The sequence below is a fragment of the Poecilia reticulata genome, chromosome 22 (genome assembly GCF_904066995.2).
Source record: "Poecilia reticulata chromosome 22, P_reticulata-male-v2, whole genome shotgun sequence".
In the NCBI taxonomy this organism is placed as follows: domain Eukaryota; kingdom Metazoa; phylum Chordata; class Actinopteri; order Cyprinodontiformes; family Poeciliidae; genus Poecilia; species Poecilia reticulata.
The window spans coordinates 3921137-3948317 of NC_088851.1; the positions used below are offsets into that span (position 1 = coordinate 3921137).

General features: G+C 38.4%; 1 protein-coding gene across 7 annotated transcripts; it reads left to right on the top strand.

The window, feature by feature from the left end:
* Positions 1-2087: 2087 nt before the first annotated feature.
* Positions 2088-26963, top strand: letm1 (leucine zipper-EF-hand containing transmembrane protein 1). Of its 7 annotated transcripts, none has more exons than XM_081603347.1 (16): positions 2088-2426; positions 8423-8480; positions 8588-9056; positions 13068-13211; positions 13486-13623; positions 13780-13983; positions 14069-14188; positions 14879-15010; positions 15159-15317; positions 16436-16564; positions 16898-16930; positions 17682-17816; positions 17942-18135; positions 19320-19352; positions 19899-20055; positions 23139-26963. In XM_081603347.1, exons 1-16 carry the CDS (start codon positions 2348-2350, stop codon positions 23289-23291), a joined length of 2337 nt encoding a protein of 778 aa, XP_081459473.1. In that variant the 5' UTR covers positions 2088-2347; the 3' UTR covers positions 23292-26963. The 7 variants fall into 7 exon arrangements, with proteins under 7 accessions (XP_081459473.1, XP_081459472.1, XP_081459475.1 ...); XM_081603346.1 differs by having other exon boundaries at positions 2089-2432; XM_081603349.1 differs by lacking the exon at positions 19320-19352 and having other exon boundaries at positions 2089-2432.
* Positions 26964-27181: the final 218 nt, after the last annotated feature.

The window sequence follows — 27181 nt, forward strand, 5'->3', positions numbered from 1 at the left end:
GAAAAAAAACACACAAAAACAACGCTACACCAGGCTTGCACAAGCTTGCTGTTGTTGCACAAAAATCAAACTGAATGCATAAAGAAATAGGGCCATAAGTTTTCTTTAGAACTTCTTGTGGAAATCCATAAGACTGGTTCATCATTGCTTCAAGTTTCCAAATGCCTGAAGTTGCCTCATTCATCAGTCAAAATGATTGGATGCAAACACCATTGAAATGTCCTTTAGTCATATAATGTCAAGATGAACATGTTTTGATGTGGAACATGTACATCAACACTAAGACAAAAACAAAAGACTCTGTGAAGATCCCCACTGAAGTTGGTAAATGAGTCCACAGTGGAGCTTGTTCCACAGTGGAACAAGTTCAGCACTGACGTAGGCTAAAAGGCCACTCATAGAAGAAGACTCCATTACTCCCAAAACAACATGCAAAGCCAAATTATAGTTAGCTAATGCACTCAGGAACAAAAACCTTATTTTCAGAAATGCATCCCTTGGTCTGATGAAGCTAAACTTGAAGTGTTTGGCCATAATGATCATTTGAAGGAACGCATCATCCCGGCTGTTAAGTATTTTGGTGGCGTCGTCACACTGGGTGGGAATTTTGCTGCCGGAAGAACTGGTGCATTTAATAAAATACACGATGAGGAAATATTAAGATAATTTAAAGCTTGAACACAAATGGGTAATTGAAATGGACAATAACCTTAAGCAGATCACCAAAGTACTTACAAAGTGGCTTAGTGACAACAAAGTTAATGTTTTGGAGTGGCCATCACAAATCCCTGATCTCTATCCTCAGTAAGCCATTTAAAAGTCTGGGTCAGGTTAAACAATTGAAATGTAAAATAAACAAGTCTTTCAATATTGTGAAAGTGCGGTTACAGCGCCACCTTGTGGTTTGGCACTTTTCTCTGTGGCATGTGTACACTGTAGGTCTGAGTCAAAGGATTCTGTTTCAGTTTGTCCAGAATTTGAAATGTTTGAGTTTCACATTGGAGAAACCTTAATTCGGTTAATTTTTATTCAGTTTATTTATACAGCGCTGACAGTGGGTGTGTCCTCAAGCCATTTTACAAAAATAGATAAATAAAAATAAACAAATAAATAAAACAAACAAAAAAACAGTAGATGTACAGAAATAAAAGACCAATTTAGTTTAATCATAAAGACACATTAAAAGTCAATCACACTCAATTTTATTGTAGTAATACAACCATGCAGTGAGTCAAGTTCAGCTCATTTATAGTTGGTGAATTGTTTTACCTGAGGAAAACGAGCAGATTGTGTTAAGTAACTGAATTTTCAGCAATCCATCCTTGTTCACTTGCATGTAGCAACAGGGGAGAGGAGCTTTCCCCTTTAACAGGAAGAAACATCCAGCAGAACCTGGCTCACTGTGACTGTGCTGCTGAGATTAACTTTTTTTTCTTTTAATTTTCTCTTTTTTTTTAGATATACATAGTTCATAGAGGCAGAAGTTCCTTCGGTTTCTGTGTCTACAAGAGAGAGACAAGTCAAGTGTATTGTCTACAGAAAGACAACAGGAAATTATTGCAACAAATTAGTGGCTAAAAAACACCTCCTACTGGTGTTTTGATCATTCAGTTACGCATAAAATTAATGATGAGGCTTTGTTTTATTACCATCCACACAATTTGTTTTCAGCATGAAACCACCTTAAAGGCCTCATGCTGAAAGCAAGTTGTCTTTTAGGCTGACTTTTACTTCAACTTTATTAACTGTTCGCGGATTTTATTTTATCTAAACTATAGTTTATGACTTGTTTTTTTATTTGAATATTTATTTTGCTACTTCTAATTAAATTGCATTTTATATTAAATCACCCACCCATCCATCCATCCATCCATCCATTTTCTTTACACCCTTGTCCCTTTGTGGGGTCAGGAGGGGTGCTGGTTCCTATCTCCAGCTAAGGTTCCGGGCGAGAGGCGGGGTACACCCTGGACAGGTCGCCAGTCTGTCGCAGTATATTAAATCACTTTTTATGTAAACAAACTGACTTTTATCGGTTAATAAAAAGCTTTTATTTTTAAACTTAACCGGAAGCATGTGCTGAACGTAAGGTCTGACGTCATTCAGAAGCTTCCCCGGCTGCTTTCTGTCATGCGCGTGAAAGGAAAGGAAGGACATGACATGGGGTTATATTTTCCACTGACCACACAAACGAGTTTCTGATACTGTTTAAATTCAATTGGTTTGGGTTTCTATGCTTCGCTTTAGTAGGACGTTTAATTAACCTCTAGTATAAGCTGAGGCTAGCGAGTCGAGCAGCTAGCTTTTTAACTCGCTGTTTAAAAGGAGCAACTTTAGCCCACAGAGCATGGCGTTAATCCTGTTTACGAGGTCTCGGACACCTTTAATGAAAACGTCCCGGTCGTTAAAGAACGAATTCCGGAAAGGTAAAGGTAAGGTTTCTGTTTTGGTCTTTCACTAGCTAACATGGGCTTTATTATCATTGCAGTGAAGCTAACAGTTAGCTTAGACATGTTAGCATCTAGAAGAGTCCTGTCTTTTCAAGAGCAACTCGTTCTGTTTGAGATTTTAGGTGGACTAAATGTGACAGCAGCAGATATGAACACACTGGACATTTTAATTACGATTTCGTTCATTGTGACAGTGAACAATTTAGTGATTCGTTTGAATCATTAAGTAAAACCTATGTCAACTGGGGTCATAGGGAATGCATGATCACATATTCAGGTTATCTGAGGGCAATTCCTCTTTAGCGCCGACCTGAAAGCGCCCGTTTGCAGTGCAAGGTGATGCTCTTGTTGCCATGGCAAACAGGTGCTCCTCAGTTTACAAAAGCTATATTAGGGAAGAAAGATTAAAATGTGTCACAAAAAACACATTTACCATGCAATAAACATTCATTAAGTAAAGTAAAACCGATTACTCAAATTCACAATCTGCTTTGATAAATTTTGCGTTTTGTGTATTCTGTCTGATATATATATTTGTGTTAGTCAAATAACTTGCAGCACATTTCCTCAGCACCTTCTGAAAAGTCATAATTAGCAGGTCAGACTTCAAGGAATAAAAATCTGACCAGGTCTTGAAAAGGCTGATCGGTGCATTTCTGCTGATTTTTATGTCCAAGATGAAGCACAAGTTATCTAAGGTTTACTCCTAGCTTATCTTAGCGTTGCTCAACATGTCACGACTTTGGAGTATTGTGTAAGAGGAATTATGATGTTTCAAATGTGTCGGAACTGGATAGATAGCTTTCCAGTCTGTACTATAGTAAGGTGTTATTTTTGACTCACTGACTGGTTTTGATCTGGATTAGATCAGTGTGGCTCGATGTAATTTTGATGAGCCTGTCCAGTAAGCTGATGAATTTCCATGGTGGGTATCAAGATAAAGTGTCCAGTTGCACTTTGGTTATGTAATTTCTAAGTGGATCACAGTGAGGTCAGTGAAGGACATTGATGGTATTAGTAAATGTTGAGATAAAACGATCTGCAGTGTTTAAAATGTGTGCTTGAAAAGTTCATAAAGAGTTTTTGTCTGTCCACGTTGCATATCCTTGTGCTTTTGGCTGCGGGCCCAAATTACCAGACAGATAGCACAACTTCCACGAATAAAGGTCAACGCCTTTTATATCTCCACTTGAGACCCAGGGAGCTCAGTTCTTCTGTTTTGGTTTTAAAGTTCCTGTTGCCCAGCACTGGTGCCCTCTTGGTGAACCATACTTTATAAACTTACACTTGCTGCAGTTTAACATTAAGATGTAATGTTACATTTTTATAACCTTATATCTAATTTTCTCTGTTTTAAGTCTACATTTGTTTTCATTACAGGTATATTTAATTTATTACTAAATGTTCAGTTCTGGGTAAAGGATTTAAACTATTACATAATTTTTACATACAATAATAATGTTTTCTTCCTCACTGTCTGACCAGACTTGAAGTTTTCTTGTTCAGGTCGGATAAGATTCCTAACGTTATCTCTATTTACTAAATACCAGAATAAGTGGATATCTTTATAATGTTTTTTTCTTTAAATTTCTTTGCGTCAGCATATTTAGTAAATTGTCTTTTAAACTGTCTGACATGAATCAAAGGTGTCGCACACTCTTTCAAATATTTTTCACACTAATGAGCTGGAATTCTGTTCAAATCCTCCTGACAGAAGTGGTGTAGCTGAGTGAATTTGAAGTCTACGATAAAATATTTGGCCAGTTGGATGGACTCTACTTCCCTTAAAAGGCATTCCAGATGTATATTTTTAGTAACTAAAATACATATGATTTTTTTAAGAGCAAAATTATCTTGAGCCCTGTTTACACAGAGACAATTTTAGGTGTATCCACAAAAGTTTTTAATGTTTGGTCCACATGGCTCCACATGGCTTTGACGTCTAGGGCAACCAGAAACATACATGGCACCGTTCTGTGTTTCTTGTGTCATTGTGTGGCAGTGTTACAGTGCCGCCAACTAGCCCGGCATACCTATATAATAAGGCGTTTTATTCATTGCATATAAATTACCACTATTAGTTGTAATGACTCTGGTCCAATTTTCAAACTAACATTTGAGAAAAACTGGAACACAGTTATCTTCCAATTGAGCTGTCTTCAAAGTCCATATTATTAGCAATTAGCACCATCAGTAAGATTTGTTTTACTAACTATAATGTTTCTAGGGAATAGAAACATTAATCTCTGTTTCTATTTGCTAGAACACGTAGAAACTTGTCTTAACTTAGATTTGCAAAAGGCTGCCAAGATTTCTAAACCCAGCATGCTTAATGGCAGACAGAGGTTGATAGCTTTAAAGAATAAAACAGTAACTTTCCTGTAATCCAGACTTCCTGGTACATGCGGAGGAAAAAAAGCTGCTTGGTTTGTTCCTTTGCCAGTCTATTAAAATATCCCCAGTGCGTGTCAGACTCGAATGGCTTTTTTAAATTATTCCAGAGCAGGTAATGTTCCTACCAAATCTCCAAAAGTGGGACATGACTAATAGATAGTTCAAACTTTTTACGGTAGCATCCTCAATAGACAGCTGACATACCCATGAACCTATAAATAATTTTCTACTTCTATGTATTAAACACCTCATTCGCTCAAAATGGTTAATTGAGTTTTCTTCCCTCTGTAACTGTGTCCAGACTGAAGAGAGCTGTTGTTGTTGGTGCACCCTGGTAGAGGTTTGGCGTGGTGTGTTCACTAATCAGAAAAAGATTGGATTTCATTGTCACCAGTTGGGGCCTACCCAGATAAAAATCACCTGATTCCAGTCATCCTAAGGTTTCCTCCAGAAAACTTGCCAAGTCTGGCAGTAGGGGGCGCTAGAGCCTGCCATGTTTTTGAGGTAAAAAATACTGAAAGTTGACAGGACATTTGAAAATATCTCTACTTAATTATGTGTTAATGAAAGACATTAAAATACCTAAACTATAAAGTCTTAAAAATGGTAAACATAAATAAAAAACATATATAAAATATAAATTTTTTGCGCTTCAGTTGTTTCGTCCTAATATAAGTGTCCAAATTTTTTATTCATGACTTCTCACTTAATTCGTTATCATGTAGAGACCGGTAAAGACAGCCAGTGGTTACGGAGTTCCATCCATCCATTTTCATACACCTTTGTCCCTAGTGAGGCCGAGGAAGCTGGAGTACCCGGAGAGAAGCCACTCATGCACAGGGAGAACATGCAAACTCCATGCAGAAAGACCCCAGGCCGGGAATCGAACCCAGGACCTTCTTGCTGCGGCACTGAGTTCCAGTGAATAAAAAAAAACAAAAAGAAAAACTGACCTCAGTCTCTCTCTGTGTACTCATACTGACCATACCATGTTACCATTGTGCTTCCAACCATTCCAACAAAGAAACTCTTTAACCCGTCATTGTTATCACTGTTACTGGTGTATAAAAAACCTATACAGTGATCCCTCATTTTTTGCCGGGGTTGTGCTCCGAAAATAACCTGCGATAAGTGAAATCCACGAAGTAGTTACCTTTAGTTTTTACAATTATTATACAGCATAATTAAATAGTCTACATTGAAACCAAAGAACAAAACTTGTTTTCAGGTCAGCGGATGTGCGTGTTCATCAATCGAGCCTTAATGTGATCTGGAGTCATGTCGTTAAAGCGTCTCCTCCAACCTGCCCCACGAGATTCACAGCTGTATCTACGGCAGAGCGACGGATCTCGTCAAGCGAGCCTCCGGTCGGGTTTTGCGCTGCCTCTGGCCACAGTTTTTTCCAGCAGGCATTCAAAGTTTTCAGCTTTCATCTCCTGAAAGGCCAATCTGTATTACTTATATTTAAATACAGCAACGTTATTGGCACACTAGAGAAGGAGCTTGGAGACTGTTTAGCCAATCAGGACGCAGAACACAATACACTGTGAAAAAAAACTGCACAAAAAAAATCTGCGAAGCAGTGTGACCGCGAAAGGTGAACCGCTTTATAGCGAGGGTTCACTGTATTAGACAAAGAAACAATGCTTAGCCTGGTGGGGATGCAAGTAACGTCTGGAGGCCCACCAGGCTTATAATACACTGAGGGGAAACCCTGCATCCAATGTGTTTATAGATCTTCTCTGTTTTGAGAAATTAAGCACAGCTGGAATATAGGATTCAGCTGGAATATAGGATTTTTGCTCTGGACAAAATCTAGTATAACCACACATTAATATAACTAGTTAACAACAAAGCCTACTTTCAGTGTTTTCTTTAAGAGTACGTAAATGAATGGTGATAATGATGACGGAGTGTAGGTTCCAGTTTGATCTCCTTACAGCCATTCAGCAGTGGCTGGGAGTCACGGAGTAGGCCAGAGGGAGGCAGAACGACACAAACAAGAGCTGCAGCGTTGTGTAATCTACTGTACTTCCAGGCTTTTCTGCTTGTTACAGTAGAAGGGCGCTCGGCCGCAGAGTGGACGCTGTTCCAGTAATCTCTGCGTCCTGCTAGCGATCATGTTCAGCCAGACGTTGCTGGATCTGCTCCAGTCGGCCATGCGAGAGGTAGAGAACGGGCGTGGTCGAGTTCACCGTCCTCACGCTATTGGCTGGAAGAGACCCAGAACCCCACCTTTGCTGTCAGTGCATGTCACTGGAGTTAGTGAACCCGGCTGTAAGCCCTCCAGGTGTGAATATTCTGTTTAACAGAATAATGATAATGTTTTATGAATTTGGCACAGATTTGAGAGTTCTAAATTATATTTAGTAATTAAATGCTCATCAAGGAGCCGGACTATTAGGGGACATGGGGGTGGTCTGCTCTTGAATTTAGTGTCACATGTGTTTGGATATTACAGCAGCTGTGTGATGACCTGCTAAAGCCTGCAGCAAAGTGAGAAAGTTCAGCAAGTTTCTGTTATCTGTTCATTGATAAATGGTTGCCTAAGACACTGGGCTGTGACTTACTAGAGTCTCTTATTGTTTACCTGGTGGGGATGAACACTTCTATCATTTCCTCAATAAATTCAGAAAGATCAATACAATAGGTTTGGAAATTATTCACTCTTCTTAAACCTATTTACATTTTGTTCTGTTACATCCGCAAAATTGATTTGGATTTTATGTGATGCAGATAAAAGTAAAAAGCGGGTAAACTTATACATACATATGTATTCAACCACCTCGAAGTTGCACTTTGCACATGCACTTTCCACGGCTTTTACAGTTACTAAAATATAAGGGGTGTGAATACTGTAATAAGACACAACAGACCAATTCAACAAATTTGAATATTACTGAAAAGGCCATGTATTTCAGGAACTTTATTCCCAACAGAAATACATGATGCAGATTCATTAAACACAGATGTTGGAAAGCATTTATTTGTATTAAATATGATGATTTTCTGTTTGGAGGTTATGAAAACAAGACATTTAAAATTAGAATATTACTGCTTTCACTTCATCATGGTTTTTTATTATTCAGCAGTTATGAGGCAAAACTTGAGACTACTGCTGCGCATGTTACTCAACAGGTCGTTGCTAGGTAACCAAAGAGAGTGAGTCAGTTGATGCCTCTCACCATTCTTAGCTAGCCGTAAGAGGTTGAGCAGCTAAAGTTTTTCCTTTGCCTTCATCCCCCAGAATGCTGTGCGGTTCTGGATCTGAGTTCAGTAAAATTATTGAACGTTTTATTTGACCTTTTTTCTACTGATATTGATAAAGTCTTTTGCGATCGATATTGTTATTGATTTGTTTTCAAGAGTTACTTTTAATTTTACAAATGAACCTCATCAGAATGCATATTCCAATTTATTGAATATGTCTATACATATACATCAGACCTTGAAGAGATTGCGTGGGCGTATTTGCCAATCAGAACCATGAGATGAATTCTTGTTAACTGTGAGTTTTTGTGGTGTTTTTTTATATATGTAAATCTTGCTGGCCAAATTCTCATAGTATTTTGTTTCAGGTAAACTACAGGATGGTTCCTGTTTCAACTGTGCAACTCTCAGACTCACCAGTCAAAAGTAAGCCAATCCAATTGCTCACTTATGAAATTAAACTAACTGACACAACCTTTCTCTATCATGCAGACGAAGATTTCAAATATGTTTGTATCTTTTTGTACCGACAGGCTTGATGTGCTCCAGCTTGGCAGCTTGGCCCGTGTCTTCTCCGTCAGCCCATCCTCCCCCCTATCCGATGAATACATGGCACCCTGTCAGAATCTGGACCCACGGCGACCGTACTGTGCATTTGCCGCAGCTTCCTCCAGTCCGACCTGGCGTACGACAGGCTCGCCTCAGTACTTCCCGGGCGTCAGGTGGATACACACCTCAAGGAGACGATGGGATGACTCAAAACTGGAGAAATCCCTAAAATCCTTAAAAGACAAGAAAATGAAGCTGGAGGAAGGCGGGCCCGTGTACAGCCCCACGCTGGACATTGAACCCGTCAGACGGACAATCCGGCAGCGGGTCATCGACGAAATCAAGCACTATTACCACGGCTTCAGGCTGCTGTGGATCGACACCACCATCGCGGGGCGCATGTTGTGGAAGATCCTGAATGGGAATCCTCTGTCTCGCCGTGAAAGGAGACAGGTAAGAATGGACACACTTTTACGTCTGAGCCAGTAACTTTACTCAAAAGTACCAATGTTTGTTACTCAATTTTCATAGAGACAACAGGGTTGTTGTTAGGGTTGTTGTCCTGCTGGGAGGATGGGACAAGCTTTTATTTATCTCCATTCATCAACTAGCTTTCCTGATTTCAGCCCCATAACATGATTGTGCCGCCACCAGGCTTCACTGTAGGATGCTGTATTCACAGTAATGTGTATCATTATTTTTATGATGGACACAACATTTCTGACCAGTGCACTCTCTGCCTTTGTCTTTCTGTGGTTGCTGGCTTTCTTTATGCATAGAGACGAGGTTTTTTGGAGCGCAAACTCCTTCAGAGTTCCCAGGAGCCTCTGGGTTGCACCTCCAACTAACGCTGGCATTGCCCAACAGGTCGCTGTGTGTCTTGTGCAAGTTGACCAAAGGCCATGAGTTCAGAGGTAACTAGGTGAGGAGTCGAGCCCAGCAGCTGAGACTTCTTGTTCCGTACAGTTTAATCCAGAGCTTTTCACACCTAATGGGATCAATTTACAGGAAATAACCACCAGCTGGGTGTTTACTCACCAGTGGCTCAGCAGCATTCGGTTGCTTTATTAAAATCTTTAGGGATGAGGCTTACATGTAGAAACAAGAGATCTGAGACTTTTACTTTAGTTCATAACCTCCCAGAGTTTATCATGTCCACGACTAGAAGAAGAGACAATGAGAGGAAACACCCAGCCTAAAACATTCTGAAAGAAGGCAAATGATTCAATTTATTCTGTAGTTTTCACTCTTGTAGTAACAGCTACTATTCACTTTGCCTTGTGTTGACTGAAATAATCTGAAGGTCAGGTTGAGGAAAGCAGAGCAGATCATCAGAGGTCAGACTAACTGCGGCAGTGTTCCTCAGTCAGTCTGAATGGAACAGATTAAAGTGACGTGATTGGCTGCTTGCCACTGCTCCGTCCACAATGTAGACTGGACTTACTGCTGGAGTTTAGTGACGCTCTAGGGTTTGCATTGGTGTCTTTTGGTTTTGCCATTAAGCGTTAGCATCACTAAACTGCTACATATCCAGTCTTGATCAGGTAAAAAAAAGATAAATAAATAAATTTGTTTCTTATTTTAGCAGAAGAACAATTCTTTCCCTTCATTTGATAGTTTTATTTTTAACTGTTTAAAGCAAACATATAAGGTGACAGTATTGTCACAACATAGAGCACCCTGTTGTTTGCCATAACAAAGCAGATCATTGGCATTTCTACATATACGTAGAAATGCATTTCTACGTATCCGTATACGTAGAAATGCCAATATGTATATACAGTAAATAAACCTAAAATATCAAATTAAGTCGGAAACTAAAACGATAAAAACAAGAAAACTGTTCATTAAGGATTTCTCTATTGTTTTCAAAATATGTTTTAAAATCCTTGAACTGGCTCATGACAACTTCGGATCATGTAGTAGTTTTTGTTGAAGTGAAAGGACTGCTCAGAATTTGTCAAATTTGACAGCTATCATCTTAGCAGAGGATTTTCTGTTGATGCCCAGGATTACAGTATTGCAATATTCTTATCGGATATTGTAAAATGTCATAAACACTCTTCATATTCATCATATTTATTGGTGGTATGTATACTAGCAGCTAGGGCAATGTTCCAGCTCTGTGTGAGAGAGATAAATAACTTCTTACCAAAATAAGCTAACTTTGAGGCTTCTTCATTCAGTAACACTGTCAACACTGAAGAAGTAGGACTTAGCAGGCGCAACTTCTGACTGAATGTTTGGATTTCCAAAGGGTTTCTCACCAGTCAGGACGAGATTTAGCTGAAAATGTCCAGCATTCCAACACTACCTGTGGATTCCTAATTATATTCAATGCAAATAGATATTAGCTCAAGCAGCTAAGAAGACATTTTAAACATTTCCATCTAGTTACCAGAGGAAACAAGGCTTTGTGTTGATGTTAAAAGCGGTCCGTCAGACCTTTCACTGACCACTGCTTCCCTGCTATTTAAGCAACACCACCCCCCTCTGCCACTTTTCAAATGCAGGAGTCTTTCTCTTGTGCACATGCTCCAAACCCATCTTACCATCCATTCATCTAACCTGGAATGGCATTGCCTCCTTAATCTCCTCCTTTCACATTCACCTACAATCCTCGACCCTCCGCTTAGGGACTCTTTCTGTTTCAACGTGTCACCCCATTCCTTCTGCTTTGATGCCAAAACTCCAGCAGATGATATACATGTCAATGGGCCAGCAGACAAAGGCCTTTTCACTCAAGATGGCCTAAATCCTCCATCGCACTGCCCCACTGAAATGCAGGTGGAGAGGACAGAGAAAGGCAGACTCGTGTTTTCTGGCGTTCTCTTGCCGCGGGACTGGTTTGTGTAGGTTGCGTCTCGGAGCAGTCAGAAAGCCACAGTTGGACAGCTGTACAATGACACAGAACAGGGCTGGCTTGGTGCTTGGATTGTTCATCTCTGTGCTTAACTAAAGTGCTTCCTGTTGAATGAAGGAGAGCTTTTTGAGCACTGTGGGGTAGAATGCCCATTTTGGCCTACAGCTCCAAGCAAAGAAAGCAGCAGGAATTGTGAATGTGCACTAGGTGTGTGTGTCTGTCTGCATGTGTGTGTGTGTGGGGGGGTGGTATAAATACACATTCTAAGAATGTTGCTTCTGTCTACAAACAAGAAAAGTGGAAAGCATGCCAAAGATGTACTTGTTTCTGGTTGAGATTGGGGGCAAAATGTCGCCCTCTGCTGGATACTTATATAAACTGCAGCAGAGTTAAACTAAAAATCATTTGAAAGGTGCAGACCCAAGTCTGTTGTAGGCCGGTCACTGTAACAAATTTTGCTGAGAGATAAATGGTCCCAGAAGTTATTGCAATACATGATAATATTGTTGTTTTGAGACCATTTTCAAGTAATATAATGCTAATGGCATAATAATGCAAGAACACATCCTCAAAGATCAATACACTGGAACTGGAAGACACTTTAAATACCCAAAATAAATAAGTAAAACGACAGAAACTGCAAACAAAATGAATTTTCAAAAGTCTCTGTAAACAAAATCATCCTTTAACAAAAAGGACTAGTTGAGACCAAAACACCAAACTGAAGACTTTTGTCATCCAGTTTTTGGTAGAGAGAGAGAAAAGAGAAAAACGAAAAATTTTTCATTTCATGCAAATGAAAAATTTGAGCTTGTTTTAGCTTATCATGCAATTAATTAGTTTATTGTTTATTGCGACAAGTCTAATCACAAACCAATTAATCGAGTGATAAATTAAAATGAGCTTGATCATCACAAAAGTCCCAACTGTCATATTTGTCTGTTTTTAACTGAGCCCAACAATTCATATTTTTGAAGGGCAAGTTTGTTTACAGAGTCGTTATAATCAATTATATTTATGGTTTTGGTTGTGTTTGTTTATTGTTTTTGATAATATTTTTATTGGATATTTAAAATATGTACCAGTTCCAGTGTTAAATGTTCTTTAGTAATTAAAGGGGCGAACTTACATTATTATGTCATTACCGTCATGCCCCTTGAAAATGGTCTTCAAACGACAATATTATCATTTATCACAGTAACTTCTGGGACTATTTGTCGTTCAGTTTGTAATCGTGTCTCAATATATTTCAGGAACTTTATGACATTATATAGATTATTAGTTCCACGCGGATGGATTGAGTTGGAAAGCTTTATTTCTGTTGAATATTCTCTTACAGTTAATGAAAACATGACAATTAAAATTAGAATACAACATCAAACCAATAGAAAAATATTTATATTTTCTGCTTTATGTGTGTGTTATTTTCAAAACGTACTTTTAAACTGACAAATGAGCTTCATTTTGACGTATGTTCTAATTTACTGAATGTGGCTGTAGTCTCCTGAACCAGTGAGAGCTTGTTGAAGCATCATCTTTTGTTTATTGGAATCATCACCTTCAGACTTTGTGCTCATTATTCTCTGAAAAATCCTCCTCAGTTCCTCAGAACGTGTGCAGACGTTTTCAGACTGCTGCCTTTCCTGGTGTTCATCATCGTCCCATTCATGGAGTTCCTCCTTCCTGTGGCGTTGAAGCTGTTCCCCAACATGCTGCCTTCCACTTTTGAAACCCAGTCGAAGAAGGTAACCAGAGCTGTAGTCTAAAATGGTTCTTCTGAAGCCATTTTAGCATTTGCCGTTGTAGATTTTCTGAAGGAAATCAAACCAGGATTCAGATACTTTTCCAGTTGGGTTTTAAAAGTTCAGTCAATATTTTTTGTTAACAAAATGTAGCGGCTGATGTCATAAGGTGGTTGCATGCATTCATCACATGCATTTTCAGTCATTTAGTGTTTCTTTGCTGAAAAGGGGGAAAAATGTAAGTAAAAGTAAGTTGAATCTTTTCTCCTGTTTTTAGGAGGAGAGGTTGAAGAAGGAGCTTAGAGTCAAACTGGAGATGGCCAAGTTCTTACAGGACACCATCGAGGAGATTGCACTGAGGAATAAGGCTGCCCAGGGCAATGTAACCGAGGAGTTCTCCACCTTCTTCCAAAAGGTTGGTGTTGGTGAGAAATGACCAAAAGGCTCCAGGTGCCTCTCTTCTGGTTGAAACAACACATTGTCTGTGTATGTCTAGACTTGTTAACGTCACTTGACCGTTACATCACATTAAGACTACAGAATTCTGTGCGTAATGCGACTCTTTCTGCAGATCCGAGACTCTGGAGAGCGTCCCAGTAACGAGCAGATTATAAAGTTCTCCAAACTGTTTGAGGACGAGCTGACTCTGGACAACCTGACCCGACCTCAACTGGTGGCTCTCTGCCGCCTCCTGGAACTCCAGTCCATTGGAACCAACAACTTCCTGCGTTTTCAGCTCATCATGAAGCTGAGGGCCATCCATACTGATGACAAGGTATGAAGGGTTCAGCTCCACTTGATGTGTGATGTTCTCCCATTGGGGGCGATGCTCTTATGACCCATGTACCTCTACTTTCCAGCTAATTGCAGAAGAAGGAATAGAGAGTATGAGCGTGACCGAAGTGCAGTCGGCCTGTCGCGTTAGAGGGATGAGATCTCTAGGAGTCACAGAGGAACGACTGAGGGAGCAACTCAGCCAGGTAACAGAAACGACGAGTTAACTCTTCTGTCTTTTGTCTTGGCTCAGACTGAATTAGTGAAAGAGCAGGTTTATGGAGATCTAGGAATACTTCAAGGGGTTAAAGCAGAGGGGTCCACAGATTTTGTCAGGTGTGCCAAAATAATGAAGTCAAAATACTCATTTGTAATTTCTAAAGCAACAAAAAACACATTTTTTTAATACTTCTCAACAATCAACTAAGCATCCAATAATTCTAATTAAACAAGTCAAGAAGTCAATTTGTTTTGTAGGAAAGCAAACTTTAAATCTGTAAGAAATTAAGAAAAGAACAAACCCAAATTCCTTTTGGTTCAGATGAAAATAATAAAGAAAAACATTCTGCCTAACAATTTTGTTTCCCTTTATTACATAATGGTTTATTACTATTAATTGATTTTTTAAATTTTTATTTCTTTCGTCCACTAACACATCAGATACCTAAAGGACTACACTCTACTTTTTTCTTTTTTTGCACATTTTGTTTTGTTTATGGTATACATCACTATAATAATAAAAAAAACAATAAGATAATAATCAGATAAGAATGCTTGTATGTATATCTAGGAAAGGGAATTGGTCCGAGCACACAGCCTTGTGGGACTCCACAAGTAACCTTTTTCTTCAAGGTAGATGAGGAAGTGGGTCAGCTTCTTCTGCTTGTTTTTTGCAGTGGTTGGACCTGCATCTGAACCAGCAAATCCCCACGTCTCTGCTGCTGCTGTCCCGAGCCATGTTCCTCCCTGACACTCTGTCTCCAGCGGATCAGCTCAAAACTACGCTGCAAACCCTTCCTGAGATGGTGGTATGTTCGCTGGAATGAACAGTGCAATAAAACAGACTCCGAAAAGTACCTCTGCCCAGTTTAACCATGGATACAGGCCTCGCAAGTTTAGTCGACTTCATTTACTCCAAGTTAAGTTAACCAAGCACGTTTATTTTTTTCCCTTTAGACCAAAGAGGCCCAGGTGAAGGTGGCTGAAATCGAGCTCTCCAAAGTGGACAATAAGACCAAACTGGAGACGATGCTTCAGGAGGAGGCGGCAATACGCCAAGACTCCAAGGATCGGGAGATGAAGAGGCTGGCTGATGCTGCAGAGAAGGCTGCTAGGGTATGTGTGTGTTTGTGTACGCGCTCATGTGTGTGTAAACCCCTAACTTCTGACATAAATCATACAGTTCAAAGTCAGTGCTACCAAATACTGAGGAAATGTATGCAGACTCCTGATTTTGGAGATATTAGTAAATAAACCTCCGACATTTTCTCTTGTTAACGTGGCATTTAGCAAATATAAATAATTTTAGTAATTCTAACTGACCTAAAACAAGAGAACTGTGGTCCCATTTAAAAAAAAAAATAAAAAAAATTATAATACAGACAGTTTGGGGGGATTTTTGAACTTCATTAATTGGGATTTATCATTACAAGAAATGTATCACAATAAATGATAAAAGGTACAATAAATGCCCTCCCCTAATTCAGGCTCTGTCCAAGGCAAAGTTGCTTTTCACTTCAGGTTTTGGAGTTACTATAACACAGGTGTCAAACTGAAGGTCCGGGGCCAAATCTGGCCCGCCGTATCTTTTTATGTGGCTCTATAGACTCCAAATTACATCAGTAAGTCTGCAAAATTCACACAAAATCATCAAATTTGCATTTTTTTTCTAATTTTACTGCAAATTTCCTCAAAATTGGTCGAAAATATTGGATTGAAGCGACTGTTGCCTCAGCCTTCAAGTTATAGTCAAGTTATAACTGGCATGGGGAGTAATAAGAAGTCACATTGAACATCACAGCACAAATATCGTAAAAATTCCTTACATTTCTAAATTGGCACCACAAAATCTGTAATTTTGATTGCAAGAAAAAAAGACACTAAAATAAATCACAAAATGCTGTAGGAACAGGCATTTATTAATATTTTAACAGTTTAATTAGTCTTGTCAATATATTCTGGCACAACTGGCCCTTTAAGACCATTCAGATTTGATATGGCCCATTAGCATTACAGACCTTAGCAACTATGGAGAAATCCACTTTTAACAAAAATCTAACATCATATTTCTGTGGTTTATTTACATAAGAACAATTATTACAGTTGATCAAAAATATTACAGTTGATCAAAAAATAATTTCAGTGTGCTTCCGCTGGACTAATCTGTTTAACTTTCACATTTGTTTTTGTTCGACTGGCCTCTTTTACATGTTTGACTGTGTATTGTCCTGCAGGAGGACGTGTTGGAGCTGGAAGTCGACAGTGCGAAACACAGCGATGCAGAGCCTGCGTTGCTACAGGCTACCAGAGCAGCTCAGTCAGAGACTCTGAGGGACACGGCTCCTGTTATCGAGGGAAGCAAGGTAATATCAAGTAGTAAATTAGTTGCAGTAGCTGCGTTTCCAACACACAGGCAAACACATCTTTGACAATATTCTGCTAATGTAAAAAAAAATGTAACATTTCCTCATTGTGGTGTTTGCATTAAATAAGAAATGAAATGAGTCACACGTGAATAAGCTTGTTGATGCGATAAGGCATTAAAAATCATAATCATAAAGATAAAACAACGACATTTGTCCCAGATAAATTGGCCCTCAGTATTTGGGGTGTGGTTAGGGTCATTTAATTCTGATCCTTTCTGTTCAGATGGAAAGATTTTCTCTCTTATTGATCTTTTTGTTTCCTCCCCCCAGTATGAGCACTGGCACACGTTTCTGCGTATTCAGGTTAGGTTTAATGTTGCTCCCCTACAGCTGATGGATGTAGTGTTTGGGTTTCCTTAATGGAATGTTAAACTTTATTTGTTGTTCTGTTCAGCTCTCCTGTATTTGAGCCCTTCCTTTTCCATTCATCTTGTGACTTTCCAGCTTTCATCTATAGATTTTCTTCCCTCATGTGAGAATGTAATGACCCAGAGTCCCCCCTTGACATCCTCCTGTTGGTTGATCTCTTTTGGCTTCACAGTAAATGTTATTTTAATAGAATGTACTTGTACAGCGACTGTGAACCTTTTCACATGTTGTCAGATTACAGCCATTGTAAGTACAGCCACAAATCCTTCAAGGCAATGGTTTTTCTGCTGGTCAGAGTTCAGGATCCACCATCATTTAAAAAAACCCAAAAAAACTTATGTCAGTTTTTTCAATTCACTTATTCAAGCATTAATTAATCAGAAGACTGATCTAACAATTAGAGTAATCACTTAAAAATATTTTTAGCACACTATATGCATGCAAATGTTTTAAAAACTCACATTAAGAAGCTGAAGCTACAACCACACAAAAAACAGGCTCTTTTCTCCATACAATCACTTTATTGTGTAGAACACTGGTTGCAAATATACATCAATTGTATCTGTGAAATATGACAGAAACAAGCTGCAATTATTATTTCTAAAGTAGATCTTCAGTTTTAATGACATCCACTTGCAGAATATCTTTTCTTTTGCCGTTCTTTGATTGTTTCTTCTTGTTCCAGGATGAGGAGATAACCAAAGAAGAGATTGACCTTCTGAGTGACGCCTGCTCTAAGCTGAAGGAGCAGAAGAAGCTGCTGACTCTGGAGAAAGAGGAACTGGAGGAGCTGAAGGATGACGTCCAGGAGTACAATGAGGTGCTTTTACACTTGGACTGTATTCATGTTCACTTCAGTTGTTTCACTTAAAACAAACAAAATAATCATACTTTTGTCGATACATAAATGCACAGAATCATTTGAATCCTTCTGTGTGTCTCCAGGATCTGGAGGAGATCAAAAAGGAGTTTTCCAAGAACGGTCAGGAGAAGGCCTTGGAAGAATCGAAGGCCAGCAAGCGTTTGTCTAAGAGAGTCACGCGCATGATCGGTCGCATTGATAAAATCATTGGGGAGCTGGAGAAAGACAAAGTCATGCTGGACGGGCAAGCGGACAGCGGAACCACTCTGCCTGTTGGGTAAGAGTCACATTTACTCCACATCCCTTTTCTTTTACCCACATTTTTTCCAGCAGCTTTCTCATTAATCATTAACAAATCTCTTCATTATCATCAGCCTCCACATAAGGTGCTTTTTGACTGCAGGTATCACAATAGTTTTCAGGGGCCATTGTAGGTACCAAAAACTTCAACCTTAACAACTGGGTGGAGGTTGCTAAGCATTTTGTACGGGTCACATATTCCCAGCATCCCCTCCTTACACAAAAGAAGAACTTTGGATTTTTGTTTACAAACAAAAAGCTTAAACCTTGTCGTTCATATTGAAAATGTCAGCCTTTTGCAGTGAATACATTCAAATTTGTCATTAGAATTACTTGACCTTCCTGGAAATATTAGAAAAACAAATTAAGTGACTTAATTTCAGCTATCCCAAATAAATAAATGGTTGTGCTTAAAGCAGTTGTAGGTATTTAAACAAGTAGTGTTAAATTATTTTACATGTAATTACAATATATTACAATCACAACTTGCGATGCACTGATTGTAGTTTTCTGGCTGATCACAGATCTTTAAAAAGCTGATTAAAATTTAGACCGATATTTATGTATTTATTTATTTATTTGTTTGTCTGAAAAGCCATTAGACAGCGACGTTGTGTGTCTGTATTTAATGCTCCTGTTAGAATACATAGAAATAATTATTTTTAAAAAATGTGAACTTTGAAATTTGTCAAGTAACCAAGGTATTTGTTTAGAAACACCAGGTAGTACCAGAACTCAGGAAGTGTGACAAGTAACCTTTTTTTCCCTATCAGGATCAGCAAAAATAATTGGAAATTTATTGCAATATTCCTGAAATATTAGTAGTGATTTCTTTAGCTTTTAAACAATAGCCATCTGTATTTGAAACAATCTGAGGTTAATGCTGATTCATTTGGCGGTTGGGATCTCTGCTCCTCAGATCAGTAAGGCTGCTTTAATGACCAGGTTTGAACTCTGTGTGTTGTAAACAATAAGAGTGATTCATACATCGTCAGTGGCCATGATTCACACAAACGGCCCACAGTCAAAACACACCTTCTCTTATCAGTACATTTCTTGTAAAATGGTGGTGGAGATAAAATATAAAATCAATCAATTAATGAATGTCATGTCCGATCGAAACACCAAATCCAGACCTCTAATTGATTTCAAATTTTGCAGATTATTCTTCACTAAGTATAGCGATGCCGTGAGGTAAGATGAACGGTGTCAAACCATTGCTGCATGTCAGACTCTGACGTTGCATCATGGTTTTTCTCATGCTGAAATAGTTCTGCAGAGAATCTGTCTTCAGTCCTGTTCCTAACCTCAGAACTGCAACAGAATTCAGCCAGCAGGTTGCTGTGTTTGGAATAGGCTCAACAGCTCTGGTCTGTTGATTAATACTTTCAAACTTGATGCTTGATTTGTAAAATTAAAAAAAGTCAAAAATGTTTGTCCAAAAAGCATGAAAGTTTCTGCATATCGTAATTCCTTTATGCAGCAAGACTACACTAACACCTGACTGAAACCATTAAAGCAGCACATCAGGCTAAAAAGAATATTTCAAGCAGCATGTTGTGCATTTTATTTCAGCATGAGTTTAATTACTTACCCAATCTGCTTGCGTCATCAACAAACCCCCTGAATCGGTTGGATCGGCGTGATCTGGGAGACCAGAACGAATGCAGCCCGTTGATTTGGGATCTCTCCACCACATTTTACACCGTGCCAAAGTCGGTAACCGTTTCCTGTATGCAGTCTGTTCTACACCTTCAGGGAGAACCTGATCGGCATCGACGAGCTCATCAACGTCATGCGGCAGATCCAGAAAATTCCAGAGGACAAGCTGCAGAGGATCGCAAAAGCCCTGGACGACAACAAGGACGGAAAGATCGACATCGACGACGTCATCAAAGTACTTCGAACACTACGGCTTTAACACAGCATACAGTGCCTTGGAAAAGTGTTCATCTCCCATACTAATTCCGACACGTTACAGCCACAAACGTTTTTGCATGTTTTTGGATTTTATGTCCCAGACCCCCACCAACTTTGAGTCAATGTGGAAGGAAATTATGTATGGTTTTCCTTTTTCTCTCTCTTTTTTTCCCAAAAGAAAAAAAAGCTTCTTTACCCCATTTACTCTGATACCCAGTAGTGTGCACACGTCTGCTATTTAACTAATGTGCTAATAGCAGAGCTAATGTTTTGTTTAACTCAGGAATTTAGATGTTTATTTACATGCTATTATTTTGAAGTGGGTGAAGTTTACGCAGCAGTTCTGTTTCCTCTCTTCACATTCTCATTTAAAAGAAGAAACATACAGGAACAAAAAACACAGACAGTAAAGAACAAGATATTGACATAACTGAAATATAGAATTATTAGAATAGCGGTTCTCAACGTGGGCGGTACCGCCCCCCAGGGGGCGTTCAGAGGACGGCAGGGGGCGCTGGCGAACATTTTTACAAAAGGGGGGCGCTGGGATGCCTTTGGGGGGCGTTTGGTCGAAGGTAAACTTTACACTTTAAATGAACAACAATGCCAGTTTAGACTTGGAGCAACTTGGTAAAACTGTATTGTGTAACATTAAACCATTCTTGGCTGCAACTGTATCTATGGCAGCTCTTCTTCTATTCAGTGTTTGTTAGCTTCTGTTAGCTTCTTGGCACAGCTCCGTTCTCCTGCTACTGGTAGCTAAAATCACAACACCCTCACTGAGTATCCCTCTGAAAAATGAACCCATTTAAATAAAGAAATTAAGAAAATCCCTCCATGGGTGATACCACGATAGAGAACGTTCATTTTATAGCGTTAACATGGTGCTGTAAGTGGTCCGGTATGAAACGGGGGTGATTGAACAACACAGCACTTTTAAATTTCAATAATCAGAATGCAGAAATTGTTTCCATTGTTTTAAAAGGTTTATGTCAGTCTGCCTTTTCTCCATCGATACTCTTTCCGACCGCCCTGCACCTTAGGGGGTTAAAAAAAAGACGCGCACATTGCGCAAAACTTTGAAACAGGAGAAGCAGGACATAAAACGGAGCGACGAACTAGATGTGAATTATGGCATAAAAAGAGAGAATCTGACGCTGAACAGTGAAAAAATCAACACATGATGTGAAACACATGACAATTAGGCGGCGCAGCAGGTGATGAGTGAATATTATTCGTCTTATATTATTCGTCTTGGATAAATGATAAAATAAATCTAGCAACAGGAAAGAAACTAAATAAATCAAGAGAGGATAATACTAATCAAATGAAACTAAATGGAAATGAATGAAGAACAAAATGCAAGAATAAACTAAGAAACTAAAGTAAATACAGAGGAATAAACTGGTCTAATTAATACAGAGGACTGGATGGCAAGAATAAATAGACACTATTTCCAGATAAAAGGTAAAATAATAATATTGAAATGTCATGTGTTTGTTGAGACCACATCTAGTACTGATAATAAATATATCTTACAGACCATAACAGTAAAGAACTGATCACTTATTTATGTTTTTAATTAAATTTGATATATTTATTTCTTCAATATTATTTTTCATGTCAGTGTTAATGTCATGAGGCTGATGACTCCATGACACTTTCAATTTGACTCATTAGGATTTGATTAAGAACCAGATTTGTTCTTTGTAATTTCTGTCCAGTAAAACTATGAATCTATAAATCAATAGACAGATCTATATAAAGATATAATCCATGTTTCTGTCTCATATTTGTATGGCATTAAAAGGATCTGGAACTTTTGTTTTTCCACTGAAAGCTCTGGTTTGCACAATAAATGCCATGTGGGTGAAGTTTTATGGATGATACTCTGATGTCCCATTCTCCTGAAGGCAGCACAGAGCTGCACCAACATAAACTGACAAACACTGAAGAGAAGAAGAGTTATGATTAATGTAGTTACAGTTCTATCCATGTTTTAATGTAATGAGCTCAGTTGTTTTGCAAATAGTTCAAAGTTTAAACTGGCATGTTGTTCATCTTTTATCTGGTCATTTTGTGTAATATTTAACAACTAGAAAATGGCACAAAATAATATTTTTTCCACTCTGACTGGCTGCTGTTAGGTCTACAAATTTTAACTTGAATGTTCATTGCATTTTTCGTAGACGCCTGTGAAAATAATTTATATTCTCATGGCTCTTTTGTTCTCTGGGAAATTATTTTTGATGATAAATACAGAAACAAGCATAAAAATCAAAACATCTTCAATAGTGATAGTAATATTAATGATAAAATAATAGTCAGTGCAAAGTAGCCTGCAAATTCTTTGATGGGGGGCGCTGAGGGACCTGGATGAAGGCTGGGGGGGGCCGCTGGGCCAAAAAAGGTTGAGAAACACTGTTATAGAACCTGTAAATTATAATATCAAGAGCTAATGCTCAAAGGTAGCAGCCCTTAAAGGGAAGATATATTTTGAATATCTACTTCTGTAGCAGAACTAATGTTTATGATTAAAAGTTTAGGGTTAGGGCAACTAACCTTTTAGTTAACGGTGCCAAATACTGCATTTTATTTTATCTTTATGGCTCACTTAGCTAATTACTTAGCTAATTACTTAGCTAAGTGACCTAAATCACTTAGGAGCTAAATCACTTAGCTCCTAAGCTAATTTACTTAGTTTGTAAACTTTAAGTTGAATAAAGTTCAACATCTGGGTTTAAATTTTCTTAAAAATTCTTCAAGAAGTTAGACGTTTATGTTCATGCTCTCATTTAGGGGAAGCCTTGATGCACCAGTTCAAAATAAATTGGTGCTGGAAATTTGTCTTCTTTCAAGGACAGATGTAATTTGAATTGAAGTTAGCATTTTAGCATTAGCCTCTGCTAAATACCGTATGGGTAGAGCTCTTTAGTGACAACAGAACTAACATTTATGATTAGTGCTTCAGAGTTAGTTTTTGTATTTTTCAGCACTCAAAAAACCAGAAAGCACATTTCTTTGTCTAACCGATGTTTTTCCGGGCCGTGTTTTGTTCAGATGGTGGAACTGATCGACAAGGAAGACATCGACATCTCTACCTCGCAGCTGGCTGACATCATGGTGATGCTGCATAAGGAAGAGAAGCTGATTGAGAAGGAGAAGGCCAAAGACAAAGCTGAGAAGGAGCAGGCAGCCAAACTCAACAGCTAACTCATCTTCCCTCAAAGACACAGAGAGCATTTGTAAAAAAAAAAAAAGACCACAGATTAGCTTAGTCTGCTACCGGCTCTCAGAATGCTTCGGACATCAAGTCAGTGGAGAATTACAAGGTAACAGCTGCCATGTGGAAATAACTGCTTAACGAAAGAAAAAAAAAATCAATAAAAAGGCCTCCTTCCTCTTCAATGCACAGAATTAATTTGAAAGCTATTATGTAAAACCTTTTGGAGTGATCCTATGTATTATGTGGATACTTGAGTTTATGTAATTTTAGCTAATTTATTGATACAGGGAACAGGGTGACATGGAACTATGGTTGCTTTACAACTAAAAGCTTTGAGGATAAATTTGATCATATTAATGGGTGTGATATTTAGAGTTTGGGGTGAAACATCTTGCCTTTCATTTCAATCATGTCATCTCACACAAATGACATCCTTTCTGGACTTGCACAGTAAACAGTATATTCATTATTGTCATTCCATTAAGTTTTTTTAAAAAATTTATTTTCACCCACCATCCAATATCATATACTTCCTTTCTCTTTTTTTCATTTGTGTTTGTTCTGGTTGGTCGGTACCGTTAGTGGCTGCTACCAAAGACGTTATTAGACACAAAGCTCAGATTGTGAATGTGCAACTAGCATAATTGCATTTTAAAAGTGCTTTACATTAGTTTATTCTGGAAATGAAAGCAGATTTAGATTCATTCCAGTTAATATGGAGCTTCTCGAATGTTATCAGTTACTTACTGTGGTATACATAAATGTTACAACATTTATACCTCTAGCAGCTCTAACTTGCAGGGGACATTGATTCTCTATGCGTCTCCTCAGGGGTCTTGTGCTGTAACATTAATTGCTAGCGGATCTTTGTTGATCTGACCGTTTCTTGTGCATTCTGTAGAAGCACTGTCTGATTGAGACTGCAGTTTGTAGGCCGTGTTGGTGCTTTACACTCTCTGTCTAGGCATGGGTCAGTTACTGTGTATCAAAGTATCCTGATGTTGGAAAAAGTGACGACTTGAACACCAAAACAACACAGCGTCCTATTGTTTCTGTGCTCTAAAGCTCTCATTCAGGGGCAGTATTATGTAAAATCAACCTTTTTTTAAGCTTTCCACCATGTTATAATGTAATTTTCTCATCACAAACATACCTGTAGTGTTCCTTTGATTCTTTCATGCATGTTGGAGAAATCCTTAAATCTCCACGGTAACATTCAACTGTGCAAAACACCTGGGTGGACTTAGCCCCGCCTTCAAGGCGCAGCTCCTTCTCAGAGCTGCAATTTCCAAACTCACAGAGCAGCTCTCCCCCACTCAGCTCCTTCAGACTAGCCAGCAGCAATTAGCAAACAGCTGGTGGACCTACAGATCAGCTGAGCTCATTATAGGAGCTACTTCTCAGAGCAAAGTTGGTAAAAACATTGTTAAAGGGTTAATAGAGGAGCCATGTTGTCATCACTTTCTGAAGGCTAAGTTTCAGAAAGAGCAGAAGTTTCTTAAAGAGACAGGAACCCAATTTCTAGGCATTAAAGTACAAAGACAAATTTCTTTGAAGTCGTATTTCTTATATTTAGCATTTATAACAACTGAAGGTAACATGGCCGCTTAATTGTGCTATCAAGCTATTCTATATGTCTGAAAAACGCATAACACTGCCCCTTTTAATAAGGCGCCTGAGCGAAATTTAGCAATTCCCCTCACCCACCCACTGCTACACACTCACTGCCTGTGTAGGAGAAAGAAAGCAACTGCACTTTTCTCTCACTTACAGGAGAGGCAAACCGGAGCGAAAATGTTCGAACCATAGACGGAGGTCTCATTGCAACTGTTGTGTCTATAATTAGCTCGTCTGTTCAGCAGCAGTCTGCAGGCTAGCTATCTGAGCGGATAGCCTGACTGATTAACATGCTAATATCAGCTTATTATACTTGTTACTCTTGAAACTTGAAAATTCTGACTAATTATTATTTTATTTTCTTGCTTAACTGAATTAAAATATAAATAATTGAATGCTAGACCATTAGAAAAAATCAATACTTTAGTGGCAGTTGGAAAAGTTGTCTGTTTCAATAAAAGTAACTAGATCGTATTTTACGTCTTTGTTTAAAATGTAGTTGTAAATTGTGTTTTTATTCAATGTTGTGAGAATGTCACACTGGCCCGTGCCTAGCTGCGTCCCTTAAGGCGTTTAAGGGCGACTTGACTCTTGGCATAGAGAAATCTGTCACATTGAGGATCAGATTTTTATTTAATTTTTTCAAAGCATTACCCATAAGAGTTCTACTTAATGTCTGCAAGCAAAGCACAGCTCTGCAACAGCACTATCAGTTTCATTTAGTGGTTGTGGCTGGTTTTTATATGCAGTCTCACCTCCTTGTAAAGTGCCCAAGTTACACTATAGTGCTCAAAACCAGATCCTGGTTACTGCTAAGAAAACCCAGACAAACAGAACCACAAACCAAACACCTGTCCTAGCTGGTTTTATGAAACTGGAGGATTTTAAATTTGTTTATGAAGAGGGTAAATTTGAAGCTGGAAGAATTTATATTTGCTCTATATGAGTTCTGGTAGAATTCTGGTAGAATTGGCCTTTATAGGATAAATACAAAGTGGCCTTCTCTTGATGCATGTACTACTAATGGTTCATGTACTGTTTGTATATTTATTTATACATTTTTTTAGACCTTTAAAGAGATTATAAGATTTTTTTTGGCTATTATGAATATGAGTGTAGAAGAGATTATTTAGAATTTGACCTTCAGACCAGTTTCAAAATAATATTACGCTGCAGCTATGAATGTGTTAGTTTTAAACAGGGATTTTTTTCCTTTCTTTTCCTTTTTACAGAAAAATTATAATTTCATGTACAGGGACAAAAATATTCATACTTCCACATAGTGCAATCCACGTTTTGTCACCATACAAACAAAAACTATGTTTTTTTTTTTATTATTGGGGTTTTTGGGACAGAACCAAAGTGGTTCATTCTTATGAAGTTTAAAGCTTCATGTCTGACTTGTAGTGTTCACCATCTTCCATGTCGATGCTGAGAAGAGGCATCCCCACAGCATGATGCCACCACCCGTATTTCACTGCGGAAAATGTGTCTTCAGAATAGGCATTTGCCACTAAATTGGTCGGCCTCAATTTCCTTAATGTCTTCTGTGAACAATAGTCACCCCACTGTTGCTAACTGTGTGACTTTGTCATTATATTTACAGCTTTTAAGGCAAAAAAACCCCCGATATCGGCCAGAATCAGAATTCCTGTTTGAAGATCGGCATAGAAACTGCATTCGGTGCACCCTACTGATGTACAGTGGTAGTTTTTGGCCAAAATGTGCCAATTTTCTCCCATTTTCTCATTATGAATCAAAAAAATATGCTTTGGATATTATTTAATCCTTGTTTCTTTCTCCTCATCAAGATATTTGTCGCATAAAATCCTAATAGAAATGAGATGGTAACAAGCCGAAATGTGGAAAATTTTAACAGTACAGTAAATGAAGCGGCTTGGCAGATAAATATGTCGATATGTAGTTTTATCAGATCTCCAAGTAAATGTTACTCTGATTAAGCAATGTTCCCGTTTTAAAAAAGTGTTTAAAAAAAATTGCTTTGTTTTTCAATCTGCAATATAAAATAGTATGAAATGCAATATGTGTGCAAGTGTAATAAGTCAAATGCTTTGGCTATTTTGCTAGTTTAGTCACCTAAATTAAATATTTTAGACAATATATTTACTGCAGTTATAAGGCAAAATATAGCAGCACTAATTTTAACTCGAGTTGTTTTCGACAAATAGTTTTCTTTATCTGATTTTTTATCATTTTCAGAGTTTTATGATCCTGAAAAAAATCTTTAAAGGTGATCATT